Source organism: Dromiciops gliroides, chromosome 5, assembly GCF_019393635.1.
Source record: "Dromiciops gliroides isolate mDroGli1 chromosome 5, mDroGli1.pri, whole genome shotgun sequence".
Lineage (NCBI taxonomy): Eukaryota > Metazoa > Chordata > Mammalia > Microbiotheria > Microbiotheriidae > Dromiciops > Dromiciops gliroides.
In genome coordinates this window covers 218,740,747-218,761,214 of record NC_057865.1, presented here as the reverse complement: position 1 = coordinate 218,761,214, position 20,468 = coordinate 218,740,747, and the positions used below count along the sequence as shown (strand labels likewise).

The following is a 20,468-nucleotide window of genomic DNA, read 5'->3' as shown; positions in this document are numbered from 1 at the left end:
AAACAAGTCATTAAGCAGGGCAGCTAGGTGGCACAGTGGATAAAGCACTGGCCCTGGATTCAGGAGGACCTGAGTTCATATCTGGCCTCAGACACTTGACACTTACTAGCTGTGTGACCCTGGGCAAGTCACTTACCCCCCAATGCCCCCCCCACAAAAAAAACCCCCTCATCATTAAGCCTCTCTCCTAGCTTTATCATCTATAGAAATGGCACTTATGTGGCACAGTGTCTTTGAGTGAGGAAGACTTGAGTTCAAATCCAGTCTCAGATATTTACTAGCTATGTGACCCTGGGCAAGTCACTTAACCTCTATTTGACTCAGTTTCCTCAACTTTTAAAAAATTTATTCATTTTAAACTTAACTACTAAAGGAGGAAAAAACCCAACATTTCTATGTACACAGCAGAACATAAGAGTATTCAATATAAAACAGAAAATGTCCCAATTCAAGAAAATCTATGTAATAAATACTATACATTGTTTTCAAAACTACCCAGCTTTTCTGTGATTCCAAGTTTTCTTTTGTTCTCTGCTGTCCACTTTTTATTTTTATTTCTTTTTCTCCTCAAGTTTAAAAAGAGGATAATAAAACACCTACCTACCAGGGTGACTATGAGGATAGGATCAGTTAATACTGCTATATAAATTCTAGCTATTATTAAAATGGGGATAATATTTTTCCAAGCTGCATCATGGTGTAATAACACCATTATAAGAAAAGTACTTTGTAAAACTTTAAAAACTATAGAAATTTGAGGCATTATTATCAACATTATTGTCATTATTACTATTATCTATCTAGTTATCTTGGATGCTTATCAGGGATATGTTTTCATGAATGACCGTAGGTGCCCCATGGCCAAGGTAGATCCAACCAGATGCCAAAATTCTTTACCAAGTCAACTTGAGTATCTGTTAAGAAGTCACGATATGGGGCAACTAGGTGGCACAGTGGATAGAGCACCAGTCCTAGGATCAGGAAGACCTGAATTCAAACCCAACCTCAGACACTAGCTGAGTGACCTTGGGCAAGTCACTTAACCCCAATTGCCTTCCCCCTCCAAAAAAATAAATCATGACAATAATGACATTGATATAGGGAACTCCCAAATGATGGACCTCCTCCTACCAATGTAGGTCAACACCTTCTCTGTAATTTGTCATCTTAGTTACCAAGAGCAGGCAAATGTTAAATGACTTGCCCAGGGTCACACAGCTAGTAAGTCTTAAGTGTCTGAGGCCATATTTGAACTCAGGTCCTCCTGAATCCAGGGATGGTGCTTTATCTACTGCACCACCTAGCAGCCCCCAAGCACTCTAAATATTTACACGTTGGTTTCTTCATGAGAACATGGTATGGGATAGTACCAATGTATTAGCCATTTGAAGGAGAAAGCCACTGAAGGTGGCAGCGGTTAAGTGATTCCACCATCATCTCACAGATAGTGATTGGCTAAGCTTAGCCTGGATTCAACCCAGATCTTCTGACTTCTGAAGTCTATGCTCCTTGAAAGAAAAAGGTTCCTTTGGTTCTCTTTTTTATGGCTAGCCATCACCCTTATGACAAAGAAATGAAGATACACATTGGCGTGTCTGACATTTTGCATCTAGAATTTTCTCTCTCTCTCTCTCTCTCTCTCTCTCTCTCTCTCTCTCTCTCTCTCTCTCTCTCTCTCTCTCTCTCTCTCTCTCTCTCTCTCTGCCAAGAGCCAGTGCTCTTTCCCAGACACCCCACATAGATGCCACTGCACTGAGACTATCTGCCAATCCCTCCATCCTCTGGCACTGGAGACTAAGCTGAATACTAGGATGGGGAGTCCGTCCGTCAGGGTGAAACACGACATCACTCACCATTCACTATGGTCCGGCGGGCTATCTCCCACAGCACCAGCCCGAAGGCCCAGATGTCTGTCCACTTGTAGGATTCAAAGCAGTCAGTGCGCACCTGCTCATCCAGCACTTCTGGAGCCATGTACCTCTTGGTGCCCACTCGAGGGTTGTTTCCAATGTCCAGGGAGTCACTGCCCTGGGAGTGCATTACTGCCAGGCCTGTGGGTATCAGTGCTTCATCATCTGGGGCTCCAGGCCCCACGACCCCAACGTGCCACCCAGGGTTTCTCCTTCTCAGGGCATTCCCCAAGGCCTAGGGCCCAGATGGGAAAATCAGGGAGAAGACAAGGGAGAAGAGGGAAGGTCAGAGAGAAAAGGTAGAGATGAAGACTGAGAAATGAAGACAGAATCCCACAAATCCACACGTGTGTGCACACACAGACACACAAGAAGAGAAGGGAGAATGATAACAGCTCATTTTTATAACTTTTCAAAGTGACTTTAGCTGAGATTATCCCTTTACCCACGTGGAAATAACAGCTTTCTTTGTATTCCCGTCGCTTGGCATGGTGCCTGGCATATAGTAAACACTCAGGTTTCTATGACACTTAAGGCTCTATGAAGCATTTTCCACATAATAACCCTGCTATCATTGTGACCATTTGGCAGATGAGGAAACAAGACCCAGAGCAGTTAAGCAACTTGCCCAAAGCACATCAGCAGGATAGGCCAAAAGTGGAACTGGAATCTAGGTCTCTTGACTCTTGGCCTCGGGCTCCCAATTAGGTTGACTAAGAAAGGCTGAGACACGCTGAGAGGGAATCACAGCAGAGGCAGAAGAAAACAGAAAAGGACACAGAGAGAGCCCCACTCCACTGGCCCTTCTCCCTTCCTGCATAAGAGCTGAGACCCGAGTCCCTGGGGCCAAGCTTCCCCCATCAGGAGCAGGCCAGGCCTAGCTCCTCGACTGACCCATCAGTGGCCTGGTCCGATTCCCACAGCCTCCTCACCCAGGTCTGCAATGCAACACTGCAGGTTGCTCTTGACCAGCACATTGCGGCTCTTCAGGTCCCGGTGGGCGATGGCCGGCTTTCCCTGGGTTCCAAAGATCTCCACATGGAGGTGGGCCAGGCCGCAGGCGATGGAGTGGGCCAGCCTCAGGGCCAGTCCCCGGTCCAGTGGCTGCCGCTGCAGGAAATCATACAAGGAGCCATGCTCATGGTAGTGGGTGATCAGCCACAGCTGGGTGCTGGAGTTGCGGGATGTCATGTCAGAAGCAATGAAGCCTGGGGGAAGGGCGGTCAGGGTCACAACTGAGTGGTGACAAGGACAAGGTCAGGCTTTGGCGGTTTGCCTCTTCTACCATGAGACTCAAAGCAGGCAGATGGCTGGCCTTTACAGGGTTCTTTTTTTTTTTCGGGGCAATGAGGGTTAAGTGACTTGCCCAGGGTCACACAGCTAGTAAGTGTCAAGTGTCTGAGGCCAGATTTGAACTCAGGTACTCCTGAATCCAGGGCCAATGCTTTATCCACTGTGCCACCTAGTTTTCCCCTTTATCAAGTTCTTAATACTGATCACTCACATTTCTATGGCATTTAAGATTTCCAAAGCAGCATCCTCACAACAGTCCCTTTAGGTGGCCAGTGCAAGGATTTATCTCTGTTTTACACATGATGCACCTAGGTCTAGAGAGCCAAGTATTTTGCCCAAGGTTGCAAACAGCTAAGGACAGCTAGGTGGCGCCATAGTGCATAGAGCACCTGGCCTGGAGTCAGGAAGACTTTGGAGTCAGTTCAACTTTGGCCTCAGATACTTAGTAGCTGTGTGACCCTGGGCAAGTCACTTAACCCTATTTGCCTCAGTTTCCTTATGTGTAAAATGAGCTGAGGAAGGAATTGGCAAGCCACTCCAGTATCTTTGCCAAGAAAACCCCAAATGTGATCATGAAGAGTCAGACATGACTGAAAAACTACTGAACAGCAGCAACAACAAACAGTTGGGGTTGGAACTTAGCTCTTCTGACTCCAAGACTGGATGGTGTTCTTTCTGCTCCACTATGGATGGGGTATGTGTGCATGTGTGTGCGTGCATGTGTGTGTGTGCACGTGTATGTGCGTGTATGTGTGTGCGTGTGCGTGTGCGTGTATGTGCACGTGTATTGCGTGCATGTGTGTGCGTGCATGCATGTGTGCGTGCATGTGTGTGAGTGTACGTGTGTACATGTGTGCGCTTGTGTGTTGAGGAGGTGGTGCTGCGGATGTCTCACCAAGAACATTGTCGTGTCGGAGTAGCACTGTGTTGTAGATTTCGGTCTCCCGGAACCAGGACTGCTCGTCCCTAGAGGAGAAGATTTTGACAGCCACACTCTCACCGTGCCACAGGCCCCTCCACACTTCACCATAGCGGCCCTTGCCTGTGGGAGGAATGGGGTGGGGGTGGGGCAGGATGGAAGGAAGAGTCTCATTCATAGGGCAGCCTCACTCTTGAACACACCCTCACCCAGATCCCTAGCCTGTGCCCTAAACCTCACCATCTAGATGACCCAACCCTGGATACATTTCTGACCTTAAATCAATCTCAGAATCTAATGCTAGCCTCTTAATTTTCTCATCCCCTTCCCCCCAACCTCCACAGAATAGCCCATCTCTTGCCTCTCTTCTTCCCCCAACATACAAGATAGCCCCTTGTTTATTTCCCTCTCCCCAAAGGATGACCCCTCTCTTATTTACCTCCTTCCCCTCCCCCCTACACAGGGTGGCCCCTGTCTTGTCTCCCTTCCCCTTCATGGGATGGACCTTATCCTATTTTCCCCCTTCCTATCCCCACACTCACACTCCCTCCTTCCCACCCTACTCCTACATAGGGCAGCCTCATTTCTTACCCCCCCCCCAACATACAGGGAGGCCCTTCCCTTATCTCCTATCCCCATGCACACAGGTACTCCTTGTCTACCTCCTTCCCTACTTTCCAGCTCACCCACACACTCCACCAGAGCAATCTGCCGAGCCACTGTCCGCTGGACCAGGAAGGGAAGGCCAGAGCCACTGCCCGTAGTGCAGTCACTGTCCAGAAGGTCCTGGGGTCATCAAGGAGAAAGTGTAAGAGGAGAGCTCCCCTTTCCCTCTCCCTCCCTCCCTCTCTCTCTCTCTCTCTCTCTCTCTCTCTCTCTCCTGGAGTCTCCAGTCAAGTTTGGCCTCATGATGGGCTGGAAAACACATAGGTATCTGTCTCACTGCCTCTCTTTCCTTCTCTATTTGTCTTTGTGTCCCTGTGATTCTTATCTCACCTTCTTCCTTTCTTTTTCAATCTCTGTCTCTTCCTTACTTTGTCAGTCTCCATCCATGACTTTCTCTGTTTCTTTCTCCCTCTTTCACCATCCCTGTGCCTCCTTCACTGATATCCTCTCCCCTTCTCTGTCTGTCCCTGAAGCTCTGAGGCCCTCACCCCCAGAGTGCTGTCCCCCAGCTCCGATGCCTTCAGGATGAGGCTGGATTCTCCCAGGTCATTGTGCAAGGCTCTCTGTTTCTCACGTCTCCGACTGAGGCGCCATAGGCCCAGGGCCCCCAACCCCAGGAGGACCAGCAGAGCCAGTACAGGACCCAAAATCAGTGGCAGATGGTTAGTTCGATGGGGTTCCTCTGGTGGGGCTGGTGTGGCTGGTGAAAGCGGAGAAACAACTAAGATCCACTTTCTGTAAGGAACTCATTCCCCAGGGGACCAGTGAAGACCCTACTCCATTCTAACAATCCTCTGTCCATTGGGCTCTGGGAAGCCCAAACTGGGTGTAGATAAACATGGATTGTAAGCTTTATTTTACCTTTCAGGTAAGGAAATACACCTGATCCCAAGCCCAAGATGGAGAGAGAACAAGGGTGACTGGCCTACCTCCTTCCCACTCCCAGGGGACTCTTAGAAACCAGTGATGGTGGGAGCTTTTGGACTGGTGGATCAGGACTGGATAGGCTCAAGACTGAGTCACGAGGAGGGACAGAGTCATGGGGAACAGAGATGCTAGCTGGATGGGAAGGGTGGGCAGAAGATGAGACCCGCACTTGCTAGTTTCAGAGAAATGTTTTGGTTGCAGAGAGGCTGGTAGCAGCAGTAGTGGGCAAAGGCCTCAGTGGGCAGTCCCAGGCACGTCTCCTGGTGGTGGTAGTTACTGCAACCCCGGGACTCCTCGGGTTGTTTCCCTGGCTCTTTTATCAGCCACACCGTGCACCAAGCCCCCTGGCAGGTTGAAGACCCCTTGCAGTTGTAGTTCTCGCAGGCACAGGTCAAGAGAGAGTTGGGTGAGGACAGTGCAGAACCACCTGACAGACAGAAAGACAAATGGAGCGACTCAGGGACTTGGAATCCCAACTCCCAACATGGGAGAGAGACTCCAAAACACACACCCCTGAAACTGAACCCAGACTCCCATAGCAGAGGGGTTCAGAGCCAACAGCAGCAACAAAGGCCACCTTATTGTAATGCATTTCCATCGATACACCTTATGTCCTTTGCTTGTAGCCCCAAGATAGGCCCTTTCATAAATCCATGCATCTATAGCTTAAAAGAATGTTAGAGGCAACAGGGTCTTACCTACCCCCATTACACATAAGAGGGAAATGAGACCCAGAGAACTGGATTGACTCACCCAACCACATGCACAGAGTGGTTGAGTCAGGATTTGAACCCAGATCTTCTAATTCCAGCTTCCACATTCTTTCCATTGTAACATGGCTGCCTTCAAATCTCTGAGACATAGTCAATTAACTGTTCTGAGTCACACTCTGGCTTTTAGCAATTTAGCCCCCACCTTAGGCTTTTAAGGGTTTCTCCCACCCCCAATTACCATTTATCCCCATTTTAACCATTTAATTGATTAATTCCATGACATTTAGCTTCATATTCCCAGAACAGTCCTGGACAGTGAATAGGTGAGGAGACAAGAGAAAGGAAGGAATGGCACCTTCCCTTCACTATTACCCCTGCCAAGCTCTGCTGGTCCCACCCAGGCCTCTCATAGTTCCCCTCTCTCTTTGCTCTCTTTCCCCCAAAGTTCCATACAAGAGATCAAGAGCCGTGGTTAGAGCTACTCCCAACAGTTAGACCAAACAATCTTGTCATTGCAACCCCCCACCATGGGATTGATTCTGGACCAAGTGGCAAGCAGAAAAGCGTGAGGAATCCTCAGAGAGCTGGGCCACAGCCTTCGTATTGAGGAAGACCCACATTCATTCCCTTGGCTTCCATTATTTACTTCATTTTTCTTGTCCCGCTCTATCTCCTCAAATTCTGCCACTCCACCATTTCCCATCCATTCCATTCCTTCATCTACTCTGTCCCAAGTCTCCTCCACCACTACTCCCCTCATCTATTCTCTCTTTTTTTTTTTTTTTTTAGTGAGGCAATTGGGGTTAAGTGACTTGCCCAGAGTCACACAGCTAGTAAGTGTTAAGTGTCTGAGGCCAGACTTGAACTCAAGTACTCCTGACTCCAGGGCCGGTGCTCTATCCACTGCGCCATCTAGCTGCCCCTCCCCTCATCTATTCTGTCTCTCTCCATCTACTCCCTCTCTCATCTACTCTGTCAGGTCTCATCCACCAATACCACTTCCATCTACTTTATTTCTAACTATAAAAATGGATCTAGGAAAAATGTGGTGCTGCACTCACAACTGAACCCCAGGCTACTCTTTAGGAAGCCTTACTCATTATCTAATAAGTTTGCAGTCCCCGGATTCACTGGAGCTGTGGCCTCTCCCTGGTAACTGATTCCAGCCTTTCTCTGGCCACTGAGGTGTCTAGAATTATCACAGGGCTTCTCTGACCTAGCAAGGAACAAAAACACTTCCTCTAAGACCCTGACTGAAATACAGTAATAGTTAAGGGGAAACAAATCAAAGTGTAAAGATTAAGGAAAGAAGCAACAAACAAACAAGATACAAGTTCAGTCAAGCAGCTGGATAGTGGAGTGAGTAGAGGCCTGGGAAGTAGGAGATCTGGGTGCTAATCCTGCCTCAATAGCTATGTAACCTCCCTACTACAAGCCTTGAATTCCTTAATCTGTAAAATGGGAATAAATTATGTTTGCACTAACTACTTCAAAGAGGTGTTATAGCATTGGGAGGTAAGTGTTTTTCTAACCTTAAAACTCCATAAAGATGTGAGTTGTTTTCTTTGGATAAGACCTCTGATTTTATTGGCAGAAGGCAATCCAGTGAGGAAACTGCTTCTACCAATGCTGATCTGTACCTTAGAGAGCCTTAGAGAGTTATCTGAGGGCACCTAGAGATTCCATGCAATGCCTGAGGTCACAGAGTGAGTATGTGTTAGAAGTGGGACTTGTGCAAAAAACAACCAAAAAAAAAAACCAACCAAAAAAGGGCAGCTAGATGGCGCAGTGGTTAAAGTACCAGCCCTGGATTCAGGAGTACCTGAGTTCAAATCCGGCCTCAGACACTTGACACTTACTAGCTGTGTGACCCTGGGCAAGTCACTTAACCCCCATTGCCTGCAAAAACAAACAAAACAAGAAGTGGGACTTGAACCCAGGTCTTTCTGACTCTCACATGAGCTGTTATTATTACTTCTAAAATGAAGGCGGGGGCAGCTACGTGCTGCAGTGGATAAAGCACTGGCCCTGGATTCAGGAGGACCTGAGTTCAAATTCGGCCTCAGACACTTGACACTTATTAGCTGTGTGACCCTGGGCAAGTCACTTAACCCTCACTGCCCTGCAAAAACAATAAAAAATAAAATGAAATAAAAATAATAAAATGAAGGTGTTGCTTTGAGACCTAAAATTCTGATTCTATTACTGGATGATCTTTAAGGTCCCTTCTGCCTTGAATTCTCAGTTTACAAAGGTTAGTCATAAAGCTGCCTCAGTCTAGGAGAGGCTGGTGACAGTTATGGGAGAAAGAGGATTACATGTTTCACTGGACCCAATGGTATGGGCTTATTAGAGACGAACAGAAGGGTGGTCTGGGGTTCAGCTATGAGGACTGGCTCCTTTTCTTTCTCTGGCATTTTGGGGCATTTTTTTTACACCCAGCTGCATCCTTTCCCCTCTGCTTTCTCATCCATCCACTCTCTCTCATCTCTCAGTCACCTGTCCACCTGTCCCTTGTTCTATCAACCCATCCCCAGTAACTACCCCTTCACAATTCCAACAAGAAGTTTTCTTTTCCTGCCCTTAATCCCCCCCCAAATATGCCAAGACAGAGCTGGAGCAGCATCCCTAGACCCTACTTAGAAGCTCCCTAACCACCCCCCAGTCCTCCTCTCTGCCCTAGGCCTTGATGAATTTCATGGTCCTGCTCCCCCACCTCATAAAAACTCACCGTCGGCCAGGCCCAGAGCCAGCAGCAGCACGAGCAGGTCCATCCCAGGGGGACTCAGGGCCTCTTCCTAGAGGGGGATGGGAAAGAAGGGGGTGAGATCTTCTTCTTCCTCCTGGGGCCTCACACACTGACCCTACACTCATTCCTACATGGAGCCCCCTAGAATGCCCTTCCCAGTCAGAATTCCTGGGAGTTGTGAGCAGTGTGGTGATTTGTGGTGTTGGGTGGTTTTGCATGGGGTGGGGGGGAAGGGGTTTGTCCTCCTCCCTTCCCATGCAGCTCACTCTGGGGAGTGGCTTCGTAAGGGAAGTCCAGGCCAACTTCCCCAATGGAAACCAAACCGCCTGGGGGGAGTAAAGGGGGGGTTGTGGGGGGGAGGGGGAGATGGAGTAGCAGTGACTCAGAGGTTATGAAAGCACCGGGTGCTCTTATGCCCTAGCCAGTGAGTCTAGAGCAGAGCCTGGTAAGACTGGGAGCCAGGGCATTTTGAGGTGTACAAAAGTCATTTGCTGGTCCTCCTGGGCCCACCACCCTTCTCCTGTCCTGGGTCCCTCCTCCTGTGTTTTACCCTGCCTGTTTCCCTTGCTACCTTTCAAGCCCCCCTTTTCAGCCCCTTGCCTAGTCATCTACCCTCGCTCTCCCCCTGCCCCAGTACCACCTTCTTCCCCACCCCTCCCTGCCCTGGCGGCCTGAAGCATAAACAGGCGACTGTCTCCACTTCCTGCCATTCACTGTCCCGCCAGGCTGGGAACAGGAATCAAGATTGTTTAGATTGGGGTCTGGATAGAGCACAGAGGAGTCACGAAAGGGCTTGGGGGCGGGGGAAGGCACTGTAGCCGCATTCCTAGGATGGGCCAGGTCACTGGGGTCCAACAGCAAGGTGGGCCTGGGGCCAGCTATTCCCACTCCTGCTCATCATCAGAGGACACCAGGGTGAGAAAAACCCTAGAGGTCATCTAGTCTAATCCTTCATTTGACAGAGAAGGAGACCGAGGCCCAGAGAGGCGGGGAAGTGACTTGACCAAAGTCACACAACAAAATCTTTTGACTTCTGGTTTTCATATGCAATGGAAATAGCAAAGGACCAGGGTTTCGGTCTCATATCAGGGTGATCCTGAGAAAGCTCTTTCGGCCTCCATTTCCTCATGTGGAAAAAGAGGATGTCGGCCTGGACGACCGCTAAAGTCTCTGCCAGCTTGGCATCATATGATCCTATGAAGTAGCAAGAGAAACCAGAGGTTGGACCTTTTGGGGACCCTCCAGGTCATAGGGACCTAAGATCCTAAATCTGGGGAAGGGTCTCAGGGCCCATCTTCATTTTACAACTGAAGGAACTTAGGGAGTTTATGTGATTCACCCAAGACATGTAGCCAACATCATGAGCCTTGGAAGGAAAACATACATGGTCCTACTCCTACCCCGCCTTAGTTGTTGTTTGTCCTTCATTCTCGAAGAGGACCATGACATCGAGGTGATGTCATGACCTGCAATGAATTGGATTTAAGTGAGGGTGGGCTGTGCAAGGTTACCAGCCTCACTCACTCCTCCAGAGCCAGAGCAAGATGGATATAAGGATGACTGGAGATGGCCCTGGATGTTTAAGGCAATTGGGATTAAGTGACCTGCCCAGGATCACACAGCTAGTAAGTGTCTGAGGTGAAATTTGAACTCAGGTCCTCCCAACTTCAGAGTCAGTGCTCTATCCACTGTGCCATCTAACTGCCTTTCCTGGCTATGGAGAGCTAAGGCATACCCTGAGGGTTAAGGTATATCCTTCTCTGGACATCTTCCCCTGATTCCCTTTCTCTTTAGTGTATCTTTAGAAACAGCCTGTTGGGGCAGCTAGATGGCGCAGTGGATAGAGCGCCGGCCCTGGAGTCAGGAGTACCTGGGTTCAGATCCGGTCTCAGACACTTGACACTTACTGGCTGTGTGACCCTGGGCAAGTCACTTAACCCCAATTGCCTCACTTAAAAAAAAAAGAAAGAAAGAAAGAAAGAAAAGAAACAGCCTGTTGACTCCTCCTGGGAAAAGATGAGGGGGAAGGGGGGGGGCTTGTTAACGGAGAGGGAAGTGAAACTGTATGACCCTGACTGAATAGAGGGTTAAAGGGAACTTGTTGTAACCTGAAGTCCCCTGCCCAGGAAAGGAAGAAATTCAAGCAATCAACAACCCCAATAAAATGCCCCAATATTTGAGATCCCATTTAATGAAATGAAAGCAGCTCAGAGGTTCTACCTCACTCTCATCAGATTATCAAAGATGACAAAAGAGGAAAATAGCAAATGTTGGAGAGGTTGTTACCCTAAAGGCAGCTAGGTGGTGTGGTGAATAGAACACCAGCCCTTAGAGTCAGGAGGGCCTGAGTTCAAATTTGGCCTCAGACACGACATTTAGTAGCTATGTGACTCTGGGCAAGTCACTTAACTCAGATTGCCTTAAAAGAAAAAGAAAAAAAAACCCAACAACCAGGCACCTGGATATATTCCTTTTTTGTTTTTGTTTTTTTGGGTTTTTTTTTAGTGAGGCAATTGGGGTTAAGTGACTTGCCCAGGGTCACACAGCTAGTAAGTGTTAAGCGTCTGAGGCCAGATTTGAACTCAGGTACTCCTGACTCCAGGGCCGGTGCTCTATCCACTTCGACACCTAGCTGCTCCCTGGATATATTCTTGATGCAACTTTATGAGTTGGGCTAGACATTCTGGAAAGCAAGTTGGAATGGTGTCCAAAACGTCACTAACCTATAACTACCCTTTGATCCATTAGGATCTAAGATACCTAGTTTATATCTCAAGAAAATAAAGGAAAGAGGAAGAGGACTCATGTATACAAAATTATTTATGGTTTCCCCTTTTTATAGTAAATGAAAATAAAGGGGGTGCCCACCTATTGGGAAATGGCTAAACAATATTTATGGTATATCAATATACTCAATGGGCAGCTAGGTGGTGTAGGCCTGGAGTCAGGAAGACTCAATTTCCTCATTTCAAATCTGGCTTCAGATACTTACTAGCTGTGTGACCCTGGGCAAGTCACTTAACCCTGTTTCTCAGTTTCCTCATCTGTAAAATGAGCTGGAGAAGGAAATGGCAAATCACTCCAGCTATCACTACCAAGAAAACCCCAAATGGGGGTCACAAAAAGTCAGATATGACTGTAAACTACTGAACAACAATAACAAAATGGTGTGGTGGAGACTAGGATTCTGACCCTGGCTAAGTCATCCAATAGCTCTAGCACATAGTAGGTCCTTAAGAAGTACTTGTTTCCTTTAAGTCCCAACTAAAATCCCACCTTCTACAGAAAGTCTTCCCCAACTCTTCTTAATTCCAGTGCTTAAATTATTTCCTTTTTACCCTATATATAGCTCCCTTTGTATATACTTGTTTGCTTGGTATCTCTCCCATTAGATTGTAAATTCCTCAAGAGCAGGGCCTGTCTTTTACTTCTTTTTGTATCCCTAGCACTTAGCACAGTGTATGGTATATATTAGGTACTTAATAAATGTTTAATGATTGATTGATTGATTGATTAATTGTTGACAGACTGACCAACTTTGTCATTACCTCTTGGCCTCACTGCCCTCATCTACTAAAATGTAGACAATAGGGGCAGATAGGTGGTGCAGCAGATAAAGCACCAGACCTGGATTCAGGAGGACCTGAGTTCAAATTTGGCTTCAGACACTTGACATTTACTAGCTGTGTGACCCTGGGCAAATCACTTGACCCTCATTGCCCCACAAAAAAAAAAAGGAGAGGAAAAAGTGTTGACAATAATCCAGCTGCCTCACAGTGTTGTTAAGTCGTATGATTTAGATATGGAAAAGGTTTTAGTGGCCATCTATTCTAACCCCAACAATTTATAGATTAGGAAACTGAGGTGCAGAGTGGAAAAGGGATGTGTCAGTAAGAGTTAGGATTTGATCCCAGATTCTCTGACTCCAAAACCAGTAGTCTGTACTCTCTACAATTATCCCTTCAACACCATGACTTTCGCCATCGAACTTTCAATATATTGGGGCAGCTAGGTGGTGCAGTGGATAGAGCACCGGCCCTAGAGTCAGGAGGACCTGGGTTTAAGTCCAGACTCAGACACTGACACGTATTAGCTGTGTGACCCTGGGCAAGTCACTTAACCCCAATTGCCTCACAAAAAAAAGAAATTTCAATATATCTCAGGTCAGCATAACAGATTAAATGGGAATTTGGGGGGAGTTTTGTGGAAGCCACAGATGACATGGAAAAAGTTTAGAAACTCGGAAATGCAAAAATATATGGATAGTATTGTATAATATTAATATATTTTATTATTTAATACCATAATAATTCAGACTTCTTCTCTGGTACCAAGGAAAGGCCAAAAAATTTTACACAGATTTTCCGGGGCACAACCCTTCGATGTGGAAGGGATAACTGTACCACAATAGCTCTTAGCTGGAGGCAGGAATGAGATTTTATTGAAAATTACACAAAGTAAAAAACAACAACAACAATAAATAAAATAAATAAATAAAATAAAAACAAAACTATAAAAGTAATGCATGATGAATTATAGTTATGGACTGGGACTGCAGCAAGAGGAATAGAGATTCAACAGAGAGAGATTTTCTTTGAGGGAGGTCCAGGTGTGTCCTGGGAAGTGAGCAGCTCCTGCCCCAGAGGTCCCAAGCAACAGGAGAGGACTTCCTCTGTCTGTAGGAAGAGAAGGGCCCTCCTGTGTGAGGCACGATGACCCTTAATGCAACAAGTGCTCCTCACATGGGGAGGGGGGGCATCTTTAGCCTTCCTGGTTGTGGTGGGGGCCTGTTTCCTCCTAGCTTCACCCTGCCCCCACCTCAGGCCAGCAGCTGAAGGAGGAAATGGAACCTAGCGCTGTACCTTAATTTTCAGTTATGGCTCCTAGACCTCCTTTTTCTAATCACAACCCTCTCTAAGGGTAGATTCAAGGGACAGTCTTCAGGTGGGCTGGATGATGGGACAGCTTTATGGCCCTCAACCAAAGGACTCTCACCTAAAAGAGAAGGACCATCACCTAGCTGGGCTTGGTGCTATTACCCCATCATTGGTGCCTTTCTAGAGGGACAGCTGGGGAGGGGGAGAGGAATCTGGGTGAAGACAGAGCCACCGATTGGTAGAGGTAGAAGGAACCTTAGATGTCACCTAGCCAAGCTCCCTAGTTTTCCAGGGGGGTGGTTATATATAATTAGAGACGGGAAGTCCCTTGCTTGTAGCCTCCAGCTAGTAAATGCTGGGACTCATCAGTTGGGCAAATCAAAAGCTTCAAGGAAAGATTAGGAAATGGAGGTGAGAGTGTTAGGCCAGGATAGTGGTATTAGGGCATGTGTGGATATGGAAAGATGATTAGGGCTGTGGGTGTATCTGTATGTGTTTCACGCATGTGTGTGCCATATGTGAGCTCATATGTAGAGTGTGTGTGTGTGTGTGTGTGTGTGTGTGTGTGTGTGTGTACAGAAGCCACTAAAACGGTTTTATGTTATTAGATGTTATTAAATGTTCTCAGTGGAAAAAATACTGGACTTGGAGTCAGAAGCCCTAGGTTAGGATGTTGACTTGAATGACTATTGGCCTTTTCTGAGGCCTAGTTTCCTCAGCTGTAACACAGTGATAGCTGTATTTGCACTACTTATGTCCTGCTGTTGTCATGAGGAAAGTTTTCTAAATCTGAAAGCACTATTCTCCCACACCCTGTGCTTCTAGCCGCCTCACCCCCCCACCCCCAGCCTGGTTGTTAAATATTTACTAGCAGACCTCTGTATTGCTCTATAAATAAGCTTGAGCTCAGCAGGAATGTAGTAGAAGGCTCAGAGAATAAAGTCATCACTAGACTTGAGGCTAATGATTAATAATAATAATAATAATAATAATAATAATAATAATAATAATACAATAACAATACCTTGCATTTCCATGGCACTTTCAGGCTTGCTTTACATCTATGATCTCATTTGAGTCTCAAAACAGGTTGGGAGGAGAGGGGATATTATGAACCCCGGGGATAGGAGACTTGGGCAGGGGGCTCTGAAGTAGATCTCAAAAGGACGCCACCAGGCTTAGACTGGTCTTGTGCCAAAGGCTAAAAAGGAGAAGGCAATATTTCCGAGGCTGAAGTGGACCAGATAAGGCCAGGCCTGAATGTCTAATCCTTTTATAACAGCCACATTCCAAACTTCTCTTTTTCCCACCCCTGAGAATTCAACCTCAGGCCTTGAGAACTGAGGTTGTTTTTTTGAATGCTTCATACCCCTAGCAGTCAAAAGCCCACCCACCTGTAGGTTTATGGCCTGGGACTGCAGAAAGAGAGATGAAGACTTAACAGAGAGAAAGATTCCCCTCCCCCTCCCCAGCTGTCCCTCTAGAAAGGCACCAAGGATGGGGTAATAGCACCCAGCCCAGCTAGGTGATGGCCTTCTCTTCTAGGTGAGAATCCTTTGGTTTCACCTTTGAGGTCCTGGGAAGTGAGCATCCCCTGCCCCAGAAGAACAGTAGAAACACCAGGGAATAGTGGAAATACTACCAGGCATCCAGTCAGAAGGCAGGGGTTTGAGACCTGATTCAGACACTTACACAGTAGATAAGTAGCTGAATCTTCCCGAGCCTCAGATTTCTTCTCTGTAAAATGTAGATAAGCCACTTCAAAGGTCTGTTTGTTAGAAAGATCAGAGCAGACAAGATCTGGGGCTTCCCTCGATATCAGTTTTATGATTAGAGGTTAGAGTTCTGAGTCTTGGGGCCCAAGAGCTCTCCTGTTCTCTTGCCTGCCCCTTCTCCCTTGCTCAGACTGGGAACTTTCAGTGGGCAAGAATCCTAAAATGAGGGAGTAAGATTACATAATCTCTCTAACGTCCTTTCCAACTGTAAACCTATCATCAAGTCAAATGTATTAACCACCTACTAAGCGCAAGACACTGTGGGTGCAAAATACAGATAAGACAGTACAAAAGAATTGGAGGATGGGGCGTGCACCCACTAGGGTGCTCAGAAAAGGTTTTCTGTAAGAAATGGGACCTGAGCTGAGCCAGTCAGTACCCCTTGGGAGAGCCAATTGTTAAAATTTCAGTGTGAGTATTTATATCTCAAAAATTGGCAAATGCTACAAATCAAGGCTTGATTTACTGTTTTGTTGATTTTCAGGCTTAAAAAAATGGTGGAGAAAATTTAAGAATGTAGATTAATCTTAAAAATATGTCTGGATACATTTGTTGTCCCTGTCCCCCAAAATACACACAGAGAGGGGGGAGGAAGTGAAGAAGGAAGGGGGAGAGAGAGAGAGAGAGAAAGAGAGAGAGAGAGAGAGAGAGAGAGAGAGAGAGAGAGAGAGAACACGCTTCTTTTTTTTTTTTGGTTTTTTTTTGGGGGCAATAGGGGTTAAGTGACTTGCCCACAGTCACACAGCTAGTAAGTGTCAAGGGTCTGAGGCCGGATTTGAACTCAGGTACTCCTGAATCCAGGGCCGGTGCTTTAACCACTGGGCCATCTAGCTGCCCCAGAACACGCTTCTTGTTAAACATTGCCAGCACACCTATGCTTAAATCCAGGAGTCTTTCCACTATTCCCTGATGCTTCTCAGAGTGGCTAAAAGCACAAGGGGATTGGGGAGGCCTGGGAAGTGTTCATGGAAGACCAATTCACCCCTTCAGGTGGATTAAACCTTTACAACCTGGAAAGGACCTATGAGAGAGCATCAAGTCCAACCCAGGTGAAGTGATTTGTCCAGAGTACTGAGGCAGGACTGGAGTCCAGCCCTCTATGCACTACACCAGGCTGGTTTAAGGAAGCTAACGACTCTGAGAGGCAGAGAAGAGAAGGCAGCACATTCCAGACATGGGGGAGGGTCTGTGGGAAGGCACAAAGTGAGCAGATGGAATTTTGGGAACACTCGCAGGCCAGTCTGGCTTGAATGTACAGTGAGTGAAAGGGGGTAATACGAGACGTCTACAAAGACATGTTGGAGCCAGAGTGGGGAGGGCTGAGATGCGAGTTGGAAGAGTTTGTATTTATCCCGGAGGAAACTGGGACTCACTAGAGGTTTTTGAGCAAGGATAAGACCTGTCCTTTAGGAAGATTGTTTTGCAAGCAAACTCTATGAAAGGTGGATTGGAGAAAGGAAGAGACTGGAAGCAGGGAGTCTCTGCCACTATACTGGGGTGGTGAGGGCCCTCAGCTAGGGTAGTGGCCATGGGAATGGGAGATGTCACGGAGGCAAAGTGCACAAGACTTGAATATGACCAACCATGATCCCTTGTCTCTTCTTCCCTGTGGTTCATCCCTGTCCTGAGGTACCTGGGACTTGCTGAGAGAAGTGAATACCTCACAGTATAACACCTGTAGGGCAAATGACTAAATAGAAGAAAAAGAGACATATGTGTCCATTATCTAAGTAGGACCTATCATACAGTCCTCTCTGGCTAGTGTCCTAAACTGCCTTCAGAGGAAGATCTATTTGCCCAAACCAAGCATATATTCTCATCTCTTGAGGAAAAGGGACGGTCTTCTAGCCAGTCTGCACAGGGGGGATGTTGGTCTACAGTACCTAGGTGGTCAGGGAGAGTTGGGTAAGGGATATGTCCCAAGATGGTAGAAAATGGGGTTTATGGGGGGCCCAGAGGGAAAAAGACAGAGATGCTGGCCCCTGGGGCAGCTAGGTGGCACAATGGATAGAGCACTGGCCCTGGAGTCAGGAGTACCTGAGTTCAAATCCGGCCTCAGACACTTAACACACACTTACTAGCTGTGTGACCCTGGGCAAGTCACTTAACCCCAATTGCCTCACTTAAAAAAAAAAGAGAGAGAGAGATGCTGGCCCCCTAAAGGACTCCCTAAAGAAGGGACACGGGAGCATAGAATCTAGAGCCAAGATCATCTTTCCCCAAACTTGCCCATTTTAAAGATGAGGAAACTGAGGAAGAGAGGGTGATTTGCCCAAGGTCACACAGCCAGTCAGTATCAGAGTCAGGAGTTGAGTGTCAGGGGTCTCACTGCCTTTGGCAATGAAAGGGTTGTGGCTATGGGGTTAGAATTACCCCTGAAATCTAGGGGATGAGCTAATTGAGGCAAAGGTCAAGAAGAGGCCAGGCCAGGTAGAGACCAACTTGATTCTGCCCCTGCTCATAGGACTTGGTATTTCAAAAACCCTCCTCTGGACCTAATGGAACAAAAAGGTGAGATTTTGTAGCCTTCCTTGAGGCCTTCAGGAAGTAATTGGTCTAAAAATGGCTATGTTTACTCCTCTACTCTAAAACTTTTAGTAGCTTCCATCACCTACCAAATAAAATAAAAACTCCTTGCCCTGGCATTCAAGGTGCTCTACAAAGTGGTATCAAACTCACATAGAAACTTGGGCTACTAAATCATACCTGAGGCTTCCCATGGGTGGTGTATTGATTTAGAAAACCACAAATTAACATTATCTATGTTGTACAGCATTTTAATTTTATTTTTGTTAAACATTTCCCAACTGTATTACATCTGGTTCCTATAGGCACCTCTGTCTATAATAATATAGTACCAAATACCTTTATCTCATCCTATTCTCCTTCATGACACTACATTCCCACTCTGTTTGCTCTTTCATCTCTGTCCCTTCACTCAACCATACCACATGCTTGAAAAGGATACCCCTATCTCTAGCTTTTTAATCCCCTCTTGTTTCAAAGCCACCTCCTCCAAGAAATCTTCCTTGACACTGTCCCCCCCCACAACTCCCCAGCCTCCAGTGACTTTTCCCTCCTTAAGTGTCTCACCACACCCTGACTGGATCTGCACTCATCTCATGCCCCCCTTGTATCATAGTTACTTATATACTTGTCCCTTTACTCTCCCCCATTTGGATTACAAGCTCCTTAAGAGCAGGATTCACATGATATCTTTGCACTCCCCAGCACCTTGCACAGGGTGGGTCTTTAAAAACTGTAAGTTGAACTAAATCAATGCAGAAAAGGCCATATACAATGTTTAGAACCGGGATGTGTTACCCAAAGTGATGAAAAAAGTGAGGGAAATGGTGCGTTGAAGAGACCAGACATTGAGAGGACAGATGGGTGGCACCAAGTCTGAAGAATGGAATGCTGGAGAGATTCTAGACCCTAACACCGTCAGTCAGAGAGCTCAATCCCAGGACCAGGCTTTAAAAGAGAAGAGGCCTCTCTGGTCACTGGAAAAGCCCATCTACCCCTGCAAATCAGCAAGTCAATCTCTTGGTACAAGCAACCAGGTGCAGTCTCTGATTTGGGAGTGAGTCAGCTCTACTGGGAAGGATGATCTTGGGAATTTCAGAGCCTAGGGGTTACCGAAACAAAATCACTGCACGAGTGACCCCTGTGCGACTGGAAGCAAAGTTATAGAGTACGGATTAGAGGTTTGGGCCTATGGAGTGGAAGTTGTTAGAAATACGAGTTACAACGCTGAGGTTTTCTGGGAATGGGTTTATCCCATCCTGGGATATGGGCTTCACGCCTGGAAATCAGTGAACTCTTCCCCCTCCCCACTCTCCCGGTGCTGACCCCGACTCACCTCCCTGCTCTACCCTGGGCTGTGGCCCGAGGGCTAGCAGCCCTGGGACTGGGCGGGGGTATGGGGGGGGGGGAGGTGTGGACTCAGGCCAGCTCCTCTCCTCCTCCCCCGCCCCTGACACCTCCTCCTCCTCCTCCTCCTCCTCTGGATCTGGGCTGCGGATGCTGGGCCGCTGGGCCGCTCGCTGGGGTCCTGGGGCCCTTGGGGGCCTGGGGCTTGGGCGGGGATGCTCTCGACCCCCTCTGCAGCCCCGCCGGGGCCCAGGGGGTGCTTTGCTCGGCCAGCCGGCACTCGGGACAGACTGGGAAGGGGGCAGGAGCCGTGAAGTGTCTTCTTCCAGCTTCTTCCTGCCTGGCCCTGCTCCGCCACTCCCTCCCCTCTAATATACCGTTTCCTATTGCCAAACGCGTTTACTGGGAGCGCTCGCGCTCTCTCTCCCTGTTGATGGGGCCGCCTCCCCTCTCTTCCTCGCCAGCTGACCGTTCCCTCCGGTCTCCCCCGCACCCCCTCTACAAACCTCCCACATCCGCTGCTCCCTCTAGCCCAGCCCAGCCCAGCCCTGGCTCCAGCTCCCTGGCCTTGCCCCGGGATGGGGATGGGAATTGGGGGGGGGGGGCGCAAGGGTATTGTAGGACCCCTGCCTTGGGTGCTTGAGTCACCAGATTCAGTCACCACCAATTCAACAGGACTAGTTACTTACTCCATGCGAGGTGGTGGGTAGAGGTTGAGGGGGTCCAGAGCCCCGGCTATTCAAGGGAAGCATACATACTGGTGTAA

At 47.7% G+C, this 20,468-nt stretch overlaps 1 protein-coding gene across 1 annotated transcript in view; it reads right to left on the bottom strand.

The window, feature by feature from the left end:
- Positions 1 to 20,113, bottom strand: part of ACVRL1 (activin A receptor like type 1) — a 28,055-nt gene extending 7,942 nt beyond the window's left edge. The window contains exons 1-8 of the mRNA XM_043969062.1: positions 19,692 to 20,113; positions 9,160 to 9,226; positions 5,885 to 6,142; positions 5,277 to 5,488; positions 4,809 to 4,908; positions 4,099 to 4,245; positions 2,843 to 3,118; positions 1,854 to 2,051 (exon numbers count right to left, since the gene is read on the bottom strand). Coding sequence (XP_043824997.1) covers positions 1,854 to 2,051; positions 2,843 to 3,118; positions 4,099 to 4,245; positions 4,809 to 4,908; positions 5,277 to 5,488; positions 5,885 to 6,142; positions 9,160 to 9,202 — 1,234 coding nt within the window. The 5' untranslated portion in view covers positions 9,203 to 9,226; positions 19,692 to 20,113. The remainder of the gene's footprint in view (positions 1 to 1,853; positions 2,052 to 2,842; positions 3,119 to 4,098; positions 4,246 to 4,808; positions 4,909 to 5,276; positions 5,489 to 5,884; positions 6,143 to 9,159; positions 9,227 to 19,691) is intronic.
- Between the last annotated feature and the right edge of the window lie 355 nt (positions 20,114 to 20,468).